Here is an 18,017-nt window from a genome sequence, read left to right as displayed (position 1 = left end):
TACATAGGTCACGCGAAAGAGAAATAACGGAAAATCCAGTCTTGCAAGTAATGAACTACATATTTTGTCCAGAGAGAGAGAGAGAAATAACTTTATTGGGAGAGGCTGGTGATCCTAGGCGTCGGCCAAGAGCCCTTGGGCTCTAGCAGCGTCTTCGGCCAGCTGGACGGCCCAGACTTGATCCGCTGGGTCGTGGCTGAGCAACACGGTCTCCCATTGCTCCGCCCGAGTGATTCTGCGCGCGGGTATAGCCGCCTGCGGGCAGGCCCATAGCATATGTGCTAGATCTGCCCTTTCTTTACATTTATGGCATTTATCCGAATGTTGCCCTGGATAGCAGTAGCTATACATAACCGGGTTTGGATATGAGTTCGTTTGAAGTAGCCGCCACACGACGGATTGCCTCTTGTTGAGTGACGGGTGAGCGGGGGGGAAACGGGCCCGTTCCAGACGATAGTGATTTTTTATGTCCCTGTAGGACACGAGCCGATCCCTACCCGACCATCGGAGTCGTGCGGATTGATCTTTCGCCTTTTGTCCAGAGAAAATACATTTTACAGCTGGTATACATATTTATATACAGATCAAGGGAGTGATTCGAAATTATTACCATTGATAGCGTTTTTCAGGGCTTGAGAAAAACTGAAGCTTTCTTTAACGTCAACAGAAATAGCGTTTCATATCTTAGTACCAGGGTACTGCAGTGTATTATAGGCGGAAAAAGAAACGCGAACACGAAAATATATCAACCTGAACACACAAATAGCGCGATTTCTTTCCATGCAAGCCAAAATGACGCGCGGCTTATTATAGTTGCAAAAACAAAGTTGGGAAAAGTGGATTTCCAAATATACCAATGGCGTGCCATTATATGTACTCTACGAACAGTATTTTACAATTTTGCACATTCTGGTGCATATTTTCGTGTTCGCGTTTCATTTGACGCCCATAGTACGTCTGCCATACACGTTGCGTGCAAGAGGGATGCTAAAATTGATGTTTGTGTGACTTCGTGTTACTCGACCTAATTTTATGAAAATATTTGATGGCCAAATATCTTGACAAAATATTGTGAGTGACGCAGGCTACTTTGTAATCTCGGGCGACCAAAAAAAAAATAGGCATTATTTCTTGTTTGCTGAATACAGGGGCTGTGTGGTCGGTATATTTTGAAAAGTTTATAATGCGGAGTGCTCGTTTTTGTAAATTTTTAACTGGGGAAAGGTACGATAGCATGTGCTACCCGAAATTTTCAATGCAGTATATTAAGTGGCAGTGAAAAACCAGCAAAGTAAATTGTTTTTATTGTTGGAAATGCTGGCGTGCCTGGTACAGCGTGACACAAGCAAAACTTAATTTTCTTCACAGTTCCCTGATAGGCGGTTTATAATCCGTGGCCGAGCCACAGACTATGCCGAGATATTTATACGTTTCTACTTTTTGAATATCATCAGTTCCCAGTTTCAGTTTTATTGAATTCTTGCTCTTTGCACCTAAAGACGAAAATAGAATACATTTTGTTTTGGTTAAATTTAGCGTCAACCTGCTTTTATCGTACCATTTCGCGATATTTATTAAGTCACTATTCGCATCTATTTCTAGCTGCTTAATGCTATTTCCCACGAATAATCGACCGTGTCACCAGCGTACATTAACAGCACCAATGAGCACAAACTGCCGGTAGTGCACAAGTCGCGTACGCAGATGGATGTAGCACACACCTTTAAAGGGGCCATGCAGCCAAAATACAAGATTTTTTTATTTGAAAGATGTTGTGTTTTATAGTGCCCCCAGCGCTTGTCCGACAGCAAATGCCGTATTCACTGAGAGATCACAAATATTGGTTTTCCCGTAAAATATTGTGTTTTCGTGACGTCTGCCATGACGTGACAAGTACGCGTGTTCAAACGAACTTCCACTGCGTCGTTCGGCTCTGCAGCCTTGCTTGCCGTCAGCCCTCCCGGATGGCACTACCATACTCAGCTACGGACCGTTGACCGCCGTTGCTTTGTTTCTGACCGTATTTGCACCTAGCTTGTCTTTTGCTACTGTAGAAAGTAATCGTTTCGTGCAACATGGGGTATACTCGACAAATGGGTTCCGATAAAACAACGTCGCCTACGCCAAGCGGCCAGTGTCGTGTAAGACAACTACAAAGCAGCGGACTGCTGTGCAGCTAGAACAAGCGTAATGCGCCCAGTACCAACAGCAGTGCGCATCGGTACTTCTACGCTTACGTGCATTTTCGTAACTTTCATCGCTTTCATTGTTTACCGCACCATTCTTACGGCTGCAAAATAAATATGCCTTACATTTAAGTGCAAATAGCTCGTTCGGCAAGCTTATAAGCCCTGCGTAATTTTCGTTTGCTTTGGACGCCTCCTCCAATCGCACAGCTGGACATGACATCATAGGTTCTGTTGCGGGAAATAAGCTAGTGGGTCGCACGGCAATACCCTTTTTTCGTAATTATATAGCTTATTTGAACGAAGTGTGCGTTAAAAGTGATGTCAGTAAGATTATAAAGTGGCAATCTTTCGAATGAACCAAACTTGTGTTTTATCTGCATGGCCCCTTTAAGTTAGCAGCTAAGTTATTGACATGTAAAAAAATAACACAATGCACGGTGCTGCTTAGTTTACCGGACGGTAAACATGGAAGATGTTCCCAACGAGCAGCTTTATTCCGACAGCTCCTCGCCAAAGTTTCCCGCATTGAAAGCCCGCCGCCCGACTGCGCATGCTCTACATGGCGGAGTGGCTTAGAGGTTTCGGGACCGCGGTGCCGGTGAAAAATGAAGGGTCTTTAGATGACGTCCCTTGGGCTTTTGTGTCGCACCAAAGTGCAGGGCGTCCGGCCCAAATCAGCGCGCGGCTCAAGGGCGCCTTATGCCGCGACCCGTATCTCTCATCTTGCCCTCATTATAGGCATTTATTGCGTCGCTGAGACAGGGTAATGTCGGGAATTTCTACAAGTGACGGTTTCTCGTATACTTTACTGCTCTAATATCTGCCTTCCCGCTACATTGTGATAAAAGCAACAGTTTTGACTAATATTTGCGGATAAAACGGAATAAAATCGAGTTGCTGGCATGATCAACGTGTGGCCATAGCTGCCGCGTCAACTTCGTGATGACGACGCTCTCATCGTTGCCTCAAGCGCCACGAGGTCAATAGAGGCACCTCCGTGGCTCCGGGGGAAAGGAATTCCTCGGGGCGGTTGACTGCTTAGGTGCTTTGAATGCGAAAGCAGCATAACCATTAAACAACAAAAATGCTGTTCACAGCCTATTCAAGAATCTCCCGCACCTACCTTACCGAAAGACCAAAGCCAGTTTCTTTGAAGTGCAGAGCACTTTAGGCGCTCGCCTTGTTGTCGTCGCTCGTTCGCTGTACCCAAGTAGAGCAACAGTGTGTTCCAATGTAGCGCTGTCGCCGCGGCGTAACCCAGAGGCTTCGAAAGCCAAGCGGTTTATATAGTCATAAGCGTTCGAAACTCGTGAACCGCTGGCGCTTGTCCTACATCTCCCCTTTGTTTAGCGCAAAGAAAATTGTAGGTACATTTGAGGCAAAATATACGGAATTAACCGGCAGCGGCCGCGTTCATTTAGTTAGGAACGCCCATTGGGGTGGTTTTTACGATAGTAAGCGAAAAAGCGGCCGCACAAGAAAAAAAAATGGCGGGTTGAAATGACGCGGAAAGGCTCCAGCCACGCAAGAAAAAAAAAATGGCTCGTTCGAAATGCCGCAGAAAGGCTCTAGCCGCGCAAGAAAAAAATGACGCGTTCGAAATGACGCAGAAAGGCCCCAGCTGCGGAAGAAAAAAATTGCGTGTTCGAAATGACGCAAAACAGCTCCAGCATATGAAATTAAACAAGCACAAAACAAAAAGGACAGAACTCCTGCTGGCGCAGTTTCAGGCAGAGGGCGCGCGAGCACTGCGAAGGCGGGAAATTTGAATTGCATAGGGGTGGTAGCAGTGAACAGATAACGGCGGTACAGCCCATTATGGCGAACCACTGCTCTGCACTTCCGACAGCTTTCACATTGATTTGAACAGCTTTATTTTTGTTTGTTTGTTTGGCACTACAGGACTGAGAATACAAAAATCAAAGCAGAACATTCCGAAACTTGTTTACCGGCCAGCGGCCTACGGCGCGGTCGCCTAATGACAAACACCCACAGAGAGGGCACTCCCATCTACGTCCCACGATGCGCGCTGCTAGAGGCCGCCGCTGCTCCCACAAAACCGTATCATAGCGGTTTTACTACCGAACGACTCCTATATATCTTCCTGCTCCGTTAAGCCCGTAATAAGCAGTTACATAGTCGATGCTTCACCACCGCCGCTCTCTCCGCGTCCAAATCGCCCGTCCACACGCGATGAAGAAGAGGGCGCAACGCGCGCAAATAAAGACAACAACGAGGGTTTGAACGGTCGCGCGTGCTCTCGGGACGTGTCGCCGAACACGCCGGCCGATCTCTTCTTGCTCCTCCCGATCGACGCCTGCGGGCTGCCGCCGAAAGGTCCGCAATTATTCGCACCACCGACAACCGGGTCGGATCTCACCAGCGGTTTCTTCGGCTTGCCGCGCCGTTCGCCGCGCCGGCCGGGCGACCCCGATATCCGCGGGTGTCTACACCGCCGCCGTGGCCGGTTGCTCCCAGCGGCTCCGCTTCGGGACCCCGTGAAAGTGGCGAGGAGGTTGCAGGAAAAGGCTGAAATGGCCGTCGGTGATGTGAGTTGACTGCTAAGCGGTACCCCAGCCGGTTAGCTCGCTACGCTGGCAGTTTGGCGGCTGCTCGAGGATGCGCTTAACGCCGGGTTGGGTTGCAGCAAACCTTCCCCCGAAAGAAAACAAAATGAAAAATAGTTCCGCGTCAACAGATTGCAACTACCATTTATCAGGTGGCTGCAGAAGGCATAAATTTGTCCTGTTACTGCGAGCGGCGTTCGATGCAGAGGGGTGGTGAGTGAGGCAGAGGCCGCAGAGCTAATTTGGGAGATTTTCTCTTGTTCGATTGTAGCCAATTTTAGGCAGTTCTGACGAAGCAATGCTTGTAACACGCTGTCATTTAGAGAGTGGAAGCATCAGCATCATAATTACCCGAAAATAGGCGTTAGTACTACGGGAAAGCGTTCCCGAGCGGTCGAACCATTTCTTCACTAAAGTGCTTGAGGACACGACGCTGCACATTGGCAGTTATTCTTACTTTTTTTCCTGTCCTCGCTTTTCTTTTTTGCCCGTAATAATTTTATTGGAGCGATCTATCAATATCCTCATCGCAATTTATTTTAGAGCCCGCTAATCAGGAGTTTTAATTTACACGTGCACACTGTTTAGCCCCACCTACATACATAACAAAAAATAGCACAGCTAAGAGAGGAAATTCGGTTCCTAAATGTGTCTGCTATTGCCGAGAAAGATGTTGGTAATTCGAATGGATGATCTGATTGTGACGTTTAACGTGCCGACGCTTCGCAGGTGATGAGGCGCGCCGTAGTGGAGAGCTCCGGATTAATTTTGTTTGACCACCTGTGGATCTTTAACGTGCTCCGAAATCTCGAACACACGGGCGTTTTTCGCTCTTCGTCTCCATCAGAAAAGCGGCCGCCGCGGCTAGGAGTCGAACCCGAGTCCTTGTTGTGCTCAGCAGCGCAACACCTTATCCACTGATCCACCGCGGTAGGTGATCTAATCATAACCGGGCTAAATATTCGGGTATTTTTTACCGGTATTCCGGTATAAATATTTTTTGCTAATATTTCGAATTATGAATATTCGCTTTTCAGCAGATCCTTTTTGAAGCGTCCTTGACTAGCCTTATAAGGCAGATCATGTTTAATGCAACGTCCCTCAAAATGCAGGAGAAAAAACACCGCAATATGACCTCCTTCTTTAAATATATTTTTTAGAAAAGGTATTAGCCTGGTAAATTGGGCGACAACAGAAATTATTTCCATACTTTGGGATTCTTTAGTTCTTCGGTGATGTCTACTACCCGCACTCCCCAGTAACTTTAAAGAATACTGAGACCCTTAAAAATGTATTTGTGCTTTCTTTTATAGTTTCATTGTTAGCATTTTTTTACATTATGGTCGGAGGAAAGGAGTGTAGCGGAAATTCCCCATTAGGTTAAGGCCCATCCACATTTGTTTTCTTGTTTCCGCGCTTTTCGACGCCCACTCTATAAATATCATTTTCTGCATTCATGCACCGAACTTTGCGGCCATCCGGGCCAGTCGAGTGCCCCCGTCGATAGTGAAAACGGTGTCATGAGTACTAATTTAAACACATTAAAATCCAGTTGACTCAACGCCCTAAATGACGGTGCATAAATTCGTGTTGAGCCGAAGACGACAATTTCAAACTCCGCAGTGTACAAAGGTTTAGCTTGTCAGACAATTTGGCTCAAATAACTCTTCAAACTGACTTCCAGCCACAAAGCCCGAAAAAAGCTTCAACTGAGTACCAGGTATTTTCGAACTCTAAATCCCTCAGCAGGGTTGTCTTATTATTTGAAACAGGAGGGATTGAAATTTTTATTCTACTTGATCGTAAATTCCCGCAATGGCTGCCTCCTTTTTCAGTCGAATTTAATTTAGGGAGGAACCTTACTACTGTATCGTGGGCGCGTATCGTAATGGAGCATGAACAAAACGAATTGGCAGGACAGAGAAGTTGTGACGCACATATGGCCTATTGATTTGATTGATTGTAGGGTTTAACGCGCCGACGCAACGCAGGCGATGAGGCGCGCCGTAGTGGAGGGCTCCGGATTAATTTAGACCACCTGGGGATTTTTAACGTGCGCCGAAATCTCGTACACACGGGCGTTCTTGCTTTTCGCCTCCATCAGAAAAGCGGCCGCCGCGGCCGGGAATCGAACCCGCGACCTCGTGCTCAGCAGCGCAACGCCTTAGCCACTGAGCCACCGCGGCGGGTCACATATGGCCTAGGGAAGGTGGTGAGGGGGGAAGAAGGGGAGGGGGGGGGGGGGGGTGATTGTATATTTGAATTCACCGCTGGCTGTCCTAACACGCTGTCCTTAACGCCGCTAACACACTGCCTTACATGCGAACCATGACTATGCGACTCCCACCCCCCACCTCCCCTTCATTTTTTTCGCGCTGCTTTTCGGAGCTGTTTTTGCTTCAGACGGCCATACCATTAAAAAAAACAATAATAATCCACAATCCACCGCGTGAGAATTTTCAGATAATTAACCTAATGAAACTCGGAAGGACTACAGCTTTAAACTAGGAGACAAACATGGAGCTATTCATTCCACAGTCCATGGATTTGTATTGACGCTGGAATGGCTTATCGGTTTATTCATTTTATTTGTATTAAAACTTCGACTGATACTGATATGTGATACCTGCTGAGATAAAACTTGACATGGTTTGAGCAGTCGTTTGAGAGTGCCACGCCATATTACTTGTTTCAGGGTACTTGTGAGAAAACATGAACTATTCAGCCGTTTGTCTAGTCTAAAGCCCATGTATTGGCAGCCGACGGAAATTTCTAATTGTTTACAACACCACAATAGACTATTTATTACAAATAAGTGAAACTGCGTAATGGTAGAGTCGTCTTAACGGCAAGTTGCAGTATTTTTTTTTTCTATATATCTACATAGTAAGAACTACATAGCTGATGATGATGATGATGATTTCTATTGGTTTCCCCTTTGTATCGGGGTGATGACATGTCATCTTACCAAAAAAGACTAATATACCTATGTTTTACACTTTTGGTTCAATACTAGCGCTGCTTAGGGCAGGCACAAAAAGCTTATTAGGCACAAAATACTTTTTTTTTCTGTTACAAGTGGTAACTGTCCTAGGCAATATTCCCCTCTCTGCTTTTCGTCCACCAGCATTCTAATCTTCTTTTCGTCCCCTCGACAGCCTTGAAGTTCACTTCCTCTGTGATACCTTTAAATCCTAGGGCTTCTGACAGCCCAATATTCCCTTCATGTAGATTTGGATGGATACCCTCACATTCTAGCACGATGTGCCGCATAGTTTCTGTTTCTTTTCCGCAGACCACGCATACCCCATCATTTTGTGAATACTTCCCCACAAAACTCTTAGTTCGCAGGCAACCTGCTCTAGCCTCAAAAAGCAAAGCACTGCCCTGGGAACTATCGTAGAAATTTTCCTTTCTGATGTTCATCTTCTCAGCCCTGTACATCTCTAACGACGTTTTGGCTTCCATTTTTTCCCTCCATTTATTCGTTTCACTCTGCCTTGCCTCTTTTTTGGTTACCTTGGCTGTTTTGGATTCCCCACTGTTCTTTCCGTATTTCATCGTTAGCCTTCTAGTCTTTCTTAACCACTGCGTGTCCACGCTTTTCAAGTATAGGTACCTAAAAACCTTAGCTGCCCACCTTCGTTGATCCATTGCCCTCAATCTCATCTCAAAGCATATTTTACTCTGAGCTTCTCTAACTTCAAACGACGCCCAGCCCATATCTCCCTGAACTGCTTCGTTAGTTGTTTTTCCATGCGCGCCTAAGGCCAGACGTCCTACCGTTCTCTGGTTTACTTCAAGGCGTGATAGAACGTCTGATTTTAAGCAGAGTACAGCATTCGCAAACGTGAGACCCGGAACCATTACTCCTTTCCACATTCCTCTTACTACTTCATATTTGTTATACCCCCACAGAGCTCTATGCTTCATTATAGCTGCGTTTCGCTTTCCCTTAACCTTAAGTTGCTCCTCGTGAGTACTTAAGTAGCTATCCCCTTCGTTTATCCACACTCCCAAATATTTATATTCCTTGACTCTAGGTAATTCGCCTTGCTGGATAGACACTACGTCGGTGGTAGCGTCATTGAAAACCATTATTCCCGATTTTTCTGCACCGAAATTTAACCCGAGGTCAGTGGCTTCCTGGCCGCAAATATTTATTAGCCGCTGCATATCGGTTTGGTTATCAGCTAAAAGAACAATGTCGTCTGCGTATAACATTCCCGGAATATGCTGTTGTACCACTTCGCCTTGCAGCATATGGGTTAGGCTAAACCCTACTTGACTTTCTTCCAGTTTCTTTTCTAACCCTGCCATGTAAAGCATGAACAGTATTGGGCTCAAAGGGCATCCCTGTTTCAGTCCCCGATGGATGTTGACCTGCCGGGCGCATTTCTGTCCTTCCCAAGTAAGGTGCACTCTATTGTCTTTATAGATTGCTATAAGGAACTGTACTAACTCGTCATCTAATCCCTGGAGTTTCAACATTCTCCACAGCCGTTCTCTGTTTACGTTGTCATATGCCCCTTTAATGTCCAAGAACGTAATCCATAGTGGTCTATTCTGTGCTTTCGCAATTTCAATGCATTGCGTTATCACGAACAGATTGTCATCCAGTCGCCTGTCTTGTCTAAATCCATTCTGCAGTTCCCCAAGTATTTCATTTTCTTCCATCCATGCTTGAATTTCTGATTTTATCGCCTGCATTACGAATCTATACACCACTGACGTTACTGTGAGTGGTCTGTATGACTCAATACTGGCTTTGTCTCCTCTGCCTTTATATATTAAATTCATCCTACTTTCTAACCAGTCCTCTGGTACTTGTTTGGTTTCTATTACCTTATCTATTGCCCTCATAAACGATTCCTTACTTTTAGGTCCAAGTAGGTTTATCAGTTGCATTGGTATTCCGTCCGGGCCCACTGCTGTCTGAGGGGAAACCTTTTGCTCTGCTTTTTTCCAATCAAGGTTGCTCAAACTTATTTCCCTTTCCGCAGTCTTTTTTGGCGCTGATGTTATCGGTGCCGGTTTCCCTACCACTATTATCCTAAACTTCTCACTAATCACTCGATGAATATGCGCCAACGCGTGCTCTCCTTCTAAATGTTCCCCCTCCTCATCAATCAGGAATTTTTGATGGTTATCGTTTTTTGAGCTTAGTGATTTTACATGGTTCCAAAACTTCTTGGATGCGCTTTTGTCCTTCTTCCGTATTTCTGCCATCCATTGTTCGCTTTTCTGCTTGATCTTCGCTTGCACCATTTTCTGCACTTCTAGTTTTTTCCCACGGTAGACATCCCACTTTTCCTTCACTACCTCCGGTTCCATACTAGTTCTTTTTGCTTCTCTATGTTCTCTCGACGCCTTTCTTCGCTGGTCGATAGCCTCTTTTATTTCCTTATTCCACCAGCTTCTCGGCTTTCTCTTCCCTTTCCATCGGTTTCGTTCCTTTTCGTCATTAATCTTACCCTTTATGAACGCAATTATTTCATCGTAATCCCAATTTTTGCATGGGTATTTTTTGATTTCATCTTCCAATCTATCAGCGATGATCTTTAACTGCTCATTATTCAAATTATTTCCTCCTATTGTACCTATTTCTGCATTTGTCCGGGTTGCGCCTCCAAAGTGCAAGCTAAACCGCTTGTGGTCGCTTCCTAAGCTGTCTGTTCCATTTTCATCTATCCTCATTTCCCGCAGCCTTCCGTATACTGTCTCGGATACTAAACCGTAGTCTATGCTGGACTGCCTGTTACCGCTTCCCCACGTTATTTGTCCGTCACACTTGCTTTCCGTGTTTACTATTACAAGCCGGTTTTCCTGACATAGATCTATCACTAGAGAACCGTTGTGGTCTGTGTATCCATCCAAACCTTCTATATGGGCATTCATATCTCCAACTATGATTATTTCGCCCGAATCTTTGAACTCGTTTATATCTCTTCTCAAACAGTTTACCATTTCCTCATTTTCTTCCTTAGCACTACTTCCGGTCCACAGATACACCACTCCTAACCATGTATTTTTCCCCTCTATGGTGCCTCTAACCCATAGATGCTCTTTACAACTTTCATGCACTCTCTGCCAGTCGGTCCCTTGTTTAATGAGCATGCCAACACCTCCCCCTTTCTTCATTCCTGTGGTCCTGTTGCAACCTTCCCAGACATAATTGTCTATGATAGGTGGGGCTTCTAGGTCCCGGAGGTGAGTCTCGGCTAAAGCGTACACGTCTATTCCTTCCCGTTCAAGTTGCTTTTGAATTTCCACCCACTTATCTGGCTTTCTGCCTCCCTGCATATTTATGTAGCTGATTAAATATTTATTGCATTTGTTTTTCCCTCTCCGCTTACGGGGTCTGTTTTTGTCGTTTAGAGAGTTGTTTGCTCCATTGTTTCCACTTAAATGGCTTCTGTCAACGCTCTCAGTTACGTCCGTAGGTTCTCCGTTTAGCTCTAGGCCTGGCTGCCTCCCCGCGTTGAGTGTGCATGTGTCTCTTGCTTCCCCTTTGTCTCCTAGTTTGCCTTCCTTAGCTGCGCGGGGCCCCCTAAAAAAGCTACCGCTCTCCCACCTAAGCGCCACCCCACCTCGTTTCCTAGCCTGGGGCTGAAGTGAATCCCGTCCCACTGAAAAGCTTGCCTATGTCCGATGCTGCCCACTACCCTGTTCACGTCTATCACTTCAAGCCCAAGTTCCCTGCCGCACCTCACGATCTCGCTGTTAGCAGCGAGTACTACCCGTTCGGTGTGCACGCCCTGCTTCATCACCTCCGGCACGGTGCAGACAGCAATGCTCACATTTGGGGCCGTCGCCCGCAGGTCCTTTACCCCCTTCGCTATCTCCTGGCCAAGTTTACCCTCCTCTCCCTTTAGAACATCGTTAAGCCCCGCGGCAATCACCACAAGGTTTCTAGCTTTACTAGACAAGGCCAGCTGCCCCTTCGCTGCAGTCATCACCGTCTGCATCGTTTGACCTGGGAAACACCCCACCTTCACACGCTTATCCCCCTTTACCCTTTCCACTATGGCAGCGCCGCTCCTCTTCATGTTAGAGTCACCCGCAATGATTACCACGCTATCATCTGCCACGTGCCGCTCTTTACTGGTACCCGGCTTATCGGCTGGTTTTGCTGTCCTATCTTGCAGCACGTGGGAGTAGCTGTTGCCTATCGTTGCTTCCACCCCCGGTGTCCCCTCGGCGCATGCCTCCGCTTCGCTGCATGGGCCGAGGTGGTCGTCATTTGTTGGCGAAATGACGCTCCTTTCTAGCTTCCTCTCAGCTGCTTCTAACTTTCCCTCAACGACCCTCCGTTCCTCGCGTTCGTTACTTAGCGCTGCCTCCAGTTCTGCAACCCGCTTAGCTAACCCCGAGTTATCCGCTTCTACGCGTTCTAGCCGCGACACCACTACGCATAAGCAATCGCGAGAAATCGCGAGAAAGTTGGCTTTACCGCAGGGCGAATTTTTTATACGGATGGCGGATACGTTTCATCCATTGACGGGTTGAGGTATACCGCTTCGTTGTGAAACACTAAGGCAAAACACTGTGCGTGAAGACGAAGTACACATAGGCAAACACTTTTCCCGAAAGCGCTGGTGGCACGATTTATGCCAACATTTTTAAGCGTCGAGAACTCATCGGGCACATTGGACCGCTGCGGTCGTCGGTAGGTATGCATATATCCCTCAGTTTTCAGGTGAAACCAATATCGACCTTTTCTCGGACGGAATTTTAAAAAAGACACGCTGAAACCGGGTTTTCCCCGAAAACGATCATGAAATTGGAATGTAGCCAAAATAAAACTATTCAGCCTAAGTGAAAAAGTCCCAGCGCATAAATTTTGTGAGTTACTTCTAACGAAGACAGGGAGCAATTTGGTCTTGCGAAATGTTATTTTCCCTCCGGCTGTAACCTAATAAGGCTTGCTTCGAAGGCAGTTCTACTTGCACATGCTACAATACAATAATCAAAACTGGTGTCATCTAGTTGCACATTTGACAGCGCGAATCAAAAACGGTCACATGTTCGTTTTGACATATTTGTGTGTCCCACCTCCCTCCTTTGTTGTCAAACGTGCTACATGCTGCGAAGACAATTGCAAGGCATGAGAGGCGCTCACCTAGGCGCCCTCACGCCAGCCTATATACCGAATTCTGCACTGACGTTATTCACAATTGCAAATAGAAGCGGCTCTCAGAAGCAGCAAGGTGGGGGTTACTTGCCCTAAATTCCTGCATATATTGCGCCAGCTGCACAGTCTCTACCGTTGCTACCGAGTTTTCTTGCTCGCATTACCTGCGCGGAAGGTTTTTGACCCGCTAGGAACCTAATAATGTTGCCAAATGTGTTGTTGTTTATCATTATAGAAGGCGTTGCTCAAACCCAAATTTTTTCGCAGTTTCGCACTCTTCGCCTGAATATCGGAAGGGTAACAACTGAAAATGACAAACCCTGGCTGCGTTATCACCAATCGTTAAGACATCTGTCCTTGCTCGAAAGCCACAGCACTTTTGAAAACAAAAAAAAAAAGAAAAGAGGAAAACTGCATGAACGAAAGCTTTCATCACGTGTGCTTCGTTGCGTAGGTATGCAGCTGAATTGAGTGGACTTTTCTTCAAAAGTCGCCACCTGCGCCGAAGTGATAATGTCTCATTGGAAGTGGGACGAAAGCGCGGGGCGAAAGAGGTAGGGTTCGAAGAGATTTAGAACAGGTCATCGGTGCCCACAGCATTTATGTAGAACAGTAGCGAGTGCAGAGTATTCTCAAGTGCCTTAGATAAGATGGGTCCATCTATTGCCGGAAGGCAGAGATTGGAACTTTGTTCAACCCCCTAATGCCGCTTCAACAGTGCCAGGCCACACCGCATAAGGTGTGCGATGCCTTTTCTGTCTGCTTCTGGTCTGGTGCCCGTCATTCGGGATATAAAATCACCAGAGTTGACAAGACTTGCCATTCCCGCTATTTTCGCTGGGCGCTGGGGGTAATCATGTCGCCGTTGTCGTCTTCGTAGTAGTTTTGCCACAGTGGCAGTAGGTCACAGCACCGTCCGTCCTGACGTGACGGAATAAAACCGTGTCTTTAGTTGCATTACTGTGCGTAAACCTAATCTCTTTTGTCTGCCTTCATTCGTGCACTTTTATTTTGGAGGGGGTAGGGCGGAGGGGGATCGGCCTGTGTTCGCAGTGTGTGTACGAATGTTTATTATACACCAGTGGTAACAGTTTAACTAATGATGTCAAGTTCCCTAAAATCAGCTGTGATAGCAGGAAAGTAACTGGTAGATCATGTCATGCCTTCAACGAGACAGCTACGTCGCGGCGGTTTTGAAGTTTTAAAAACAGCTTGTCTGTTGCTGGTTCGGGCGCCATCTTGGGCCCTGCTTCCGACGCAGTAAATGAATACTCGTCATGTGTTTGTGCAACTTTTAATGCTTGAGGTAAACTTAGGAAAAAAGATCAACTCGAGAAACAACTACTTTGACGAAGCAAGAATCGATGTAAGACAAAAAGCGAAGCAGCGACAGCTGGTCTGCTAAAAGTTACCAAAAAAGAAACGGAGCGTGACTCCTCCCTTCCTCTCTTCCCGCTCGGTAATTGAGACTCTTCACAGAGAGAGTACTGGCACGGCCGCTGCATTAAAGGCATTTTTACGTGCGCTCTCATCCAGCATCTGTGGTACTGGTGCCGTGTAACTGCATAACTTAAACTATTTTTTTCTTCATTTTAGGGTATACGTATATGGATGAATGTGGGAGGTTAAATTGATTTACCTTACGGGTCCGTTGACACGAACATGCAGGATATTGCATCCGGTTTTTCAGATAATTTCAGTCTATGCGTAAGCTTAGGGAACGCAAGTTGGTATACGTCAGAATGCGATCTGATACTATGCTACAGTGCACTGTACTACGTCAGGCAATACTTGTTCTTACCTGCGCGCCGAAAGTTTATGGTGCGTGCAGTTCACATGTCGCATCCGCTGTCCCTTGCAGAGGACGCATACGTGGCAGCTGGGCCGGCAGCGCGTGCTGCCGTTCACATTCGCCTGCGGCTCCTTCATCGGGCTAATCTCCAGCGGAGTGGTGGCGTCCTTCCTCTTCTACCGCGGATACTTGCGACGCTGCAGCGTGTTCGCCCTGAAAACGTGCGCCTCTGCCGACTGCCTCTACGTCGCCGAGACGATCCGAGCCTCGGTGAACGTGTCGGTCGACCCGTGCCACGACTTCTACGATTTCGTCTGCGGCTCGTACAGCGAGGCGCTGCCGGACCAGATCAACTCGCTATCGTATCGCACGAGAAGCATCTTCGAAGCCCTGTTGGACGCCGGGCTTAAAAACAAGACTGCGGCGGTCGCGTCATCCGCGGCGAGCAAGGCGAACGCTCTTTACCGGTCTTGCCTCGACGTCGTCGCCAAGAAACAAGCCGACTTGCCCGTGCTTACAACGTTCCTTGCGGACGAGGGCTTGGACCTCCGAGCCGTGGACGGAAGCGCTCTGGAAAAGATCTTCCGTCTGTACTTTCAGTACGGAATCACGGCGGTCTTTGCCTTTAATCTCGCAGAGTTCGCCAGCAAGGACTACAAGCGACAGCTCTTGCTTCGAGTCGACAAGGCCTTGCTGGTCTGGTACAAGTACCGCGAAGCATTGATGAAGACGGGTGTCATCGAGGGTTACATGAGGGTATTCCTTGCGCCTTACAGCGACCAGCTCGAAAAAATCATGACGCTCGTCTTTCGCACGGAAAACAAAGCCCACATAGCGATGAAGAGGATCGCTTCTGTCCAGAAGGGAAATTTCTCCGAGTTCTACTCGGTGCAGATCAGTGACATCGGTCAGTTTACCCCCAACGTGGTTACAGCCAGCGAGTGGACGCGTCTGGTGCTAAAGTACGCCGGCAGTTTGTACACCACCGACGACCGGATACTTGTGGAAGAACTAGCGATGAACTATCTTCGGACGTTGTACGCAACTGTCGGTTCACGCGGAATCACGTTACTCGTCGCTTGGAACGTACTTCGCACGTACTCCGGGTACGCTGACAGCTCAGTGGCGTCTTTTGTCTACGGTGATTACAAGAGTGAGTGCCTCACCAGGCTGGACAGGATCATGCCAGTGGCATTTCACGCCCAGCAGCTCTTCACGGTGGCACCTCCCGACGTGGCGCGAGCCGCACATCAGATCGCGATCAACGTCAAGAAGGGCACCGATAAGCTGCTAGTCGCTTCTTCTTGGCTCGACAGCTCCTCCAAAAGAGTGGCCCTGCGGAAGCTGTCTCGCATGGAACTCCATGTGGGCTACCCCGAAGGCCAGGACACGCTGGCTGCGCTGGACGCCTACTACGATGACTTGGCTTATCCGTCTGGTCCTTTCCTGGCCGCGTGGCTGAACGCTTCGAGCCACTACATGCGCAAGCTTCTCGGCACAAGCGTGGACGCCCAGTTCCCCGCGAGCGAAGTGAACGCCTTCTACCAGTTGGGCGCTAACCGAATCATCGTCCCCGCGGCGTTTCTCCAGGCGCCGATCTTCATGCCGCGAGGGCCGGCCGCCTTCAACTATGGCAGTTTCGGGCACGTCGTCGGTCACGAGATTATGCATGCCTACGACGTCCACGGAATAACGGTCAACGAACACGGCTCGATGGGCGCTACTTGGGTTCACCCTTTATCGCTGGCCCGCTACAAGGACCACGTCCGCTGCGTGAGGGAAGAGCACGAGAAAGTTCTCACCTGGCGTTCCCTGGTGCTCACGGACGATCTCGATTCGGAAAACCTGGCCGACCTGGTGGGTGCCCGCAGCGCCTTCGACGCCTACCGCAGCCTGGACGGGGCCGACAGGTTCGTCAGGGTGCCGGGTCAGTTCTATCCGAACCAGCTCTTTTTCATCGGCTTCTGCCTCAAGTGGTGCGAGCAGCGAGGGTACAGCAGCGCCGGGACCAGATACGCGCCTGGTTACGCGAGGTGCGTCGTGCCGCTGCGCAATATGCGCGAGTTCGCCGACGCCTTCAACTGCAAGAGCCACGCACGCATGAACCCTGAGCGCAAGTGCTCGTTTTGGTAGACGACGAGCGGATCAAGATGCGCTTGCATGAGGCGATTTATCGCGTGCGGCAATACCCCCTGCGTGAAATTTTTAGAACTTTTGCGTTATTTTCCGGCTATGCCGTGCAGTGATTATTATCATCGGTATTATTTTGTGAGTCATTGTTTGACCCATAATGAACATTGACTGTCATTAGGAAGCGATTGGTTTACAACGTTACATTATCGTGCGCTAAGTATTTAAAGAAATGTTGATTCGAAATGCCTCTTCATTATTACATACAGTTCATTAACACAAAGTTTCCATAAAGACCCCCTTATGGGCACTGCAGTCAACTGCATTCTTCCTGCCACCGGACGAAGACATCGCGCTTTTGAGCTCCAACCATCCGTAGGGAACTTGTTCATTTGTTCCTGCAGTTCGCAGCGCCAAAAGACATTTTAGAAACTCGCTTTCAGCTTACTACAGAAATATTTCGCCCTATCGGACGGCTCATCGTGCTTTCCGACATTGCTAACAGTCTTTATATCAAGTGCTGCGGCATTTCTGGGAGGCTGTGCTCGTTTATTCACCTTTACGCGTGCCAGCTCGTTGTTCCCATGGTTGAGAGCGTAATTTTCGCACACATAGCTCTAGATGGGAAATTGAGCGTGGGCGGCGCTTACACGTAATGAGAAAGCACGGAACCTTCTAAGGCTCGGGTAGCTTCGTATTGGTGATTTCCTTGGCTGGCCGCTACTAGATCGCAGGTGCGGGGAATTCGGCTAATATGCTTTGTCCTGTTTGGGCTTTTTCGGAGAGTCCGTTGTTGCACCAGTAAATTATTGGCGACTCGTGGAATCCTAGAGGTTCTGAGCGCGTCGGAGATTGTATGCATGATTAAACGCCGGGCTTGTTGTGAGTGGTGTGCTTTCAGCACCTACTTAGGTAAGTACACTGTCAGTGTGCATGGCAAAGGGTACCGGTCTTACATGCTTTAGTGTCGGCATTCGCTTGCACGTATAATCGTATAGGCGTCAGGCAAGGAGACACAATCTCTCCAATGTTATTCACAGCATGTTTACAAGAAGTATTCAGAATGTTAGATTGGGAACAGTGGGAGTAAGGGGTAATGAAGAATGCCTCAGTAAACTCAGATTTGCTGATGACGTTGCCTTGCTAAGTAACTCAGGGGACGAATTGCAAAGCATGCTTTCCGCACTGGACAGAGTAGAACCGTG

The 18,017-nt window shown here is 47.9% G+C and overlaps 1 protein-coding gene across 1 annotated transcript; it reads left to right on the top strand.

The window, feature by feature from the left end:
- Window positions 1–13,593: 13,593 nt before the first annotated feature.
- LOC144179742 (endothelin-converting enzyme 1-like) lies at window positions 13,594–17,017 on the top strand. The gene is made up of 2 exons (XM_077708183.1): window positions 13,594–13,629; window positions 14,722–17,017. The coding sequence occupies exons 1-2, from the start codon at window positions 13,594–13,596 to the stop codon at window positions 16,813–16,815; spliced, it is 2,130 nt and encodes a 709-aa protein (XP_077564309.1). The 3' UTR covers window positions 16,816–17,017.
- Window positions 17,018–18,017: the final 1,000 nt, after the last annotated feature.

This window comes from Haemaphysalis longicornis, unplaced genomic scaffold, assembly GCF_048455015.1.
Source record: "Haemaphysalis longicornis isolate Haplotype H1 unplaced genomic scaffold, Haemaphysalis longicornis Haplotype H1 scaffold_4, whole genome shotgun sequence".
Taxonomy (NCBI): domain Eukaryota; kingdom Metazoa; phylum Arthropoda; class Arachnida; order Ixodida; family Ixodidae; genus Haemaphysalis; species Haemaphysalis longicornis.
This window is presented reverse-complemented; position numbering and strand designations above follow the sequence as displayed.

Excerpts from the sequence above, each read along its gene's own strand:
- LOC144179742 (XM_077708183.1), top strand. The coding sequence starts at position 13,594 with ATGCCGCTTCAACAGTGCCAGGCCACACCGCATAAG. Across the intron at positions 13,630-14,721 it reads GCCAGGCCACACCGCATAAG|TTCACATGTCGCATCCGCTG; the intron begins GTGTGCGATGCC and ends TGGTGCGTGCAG.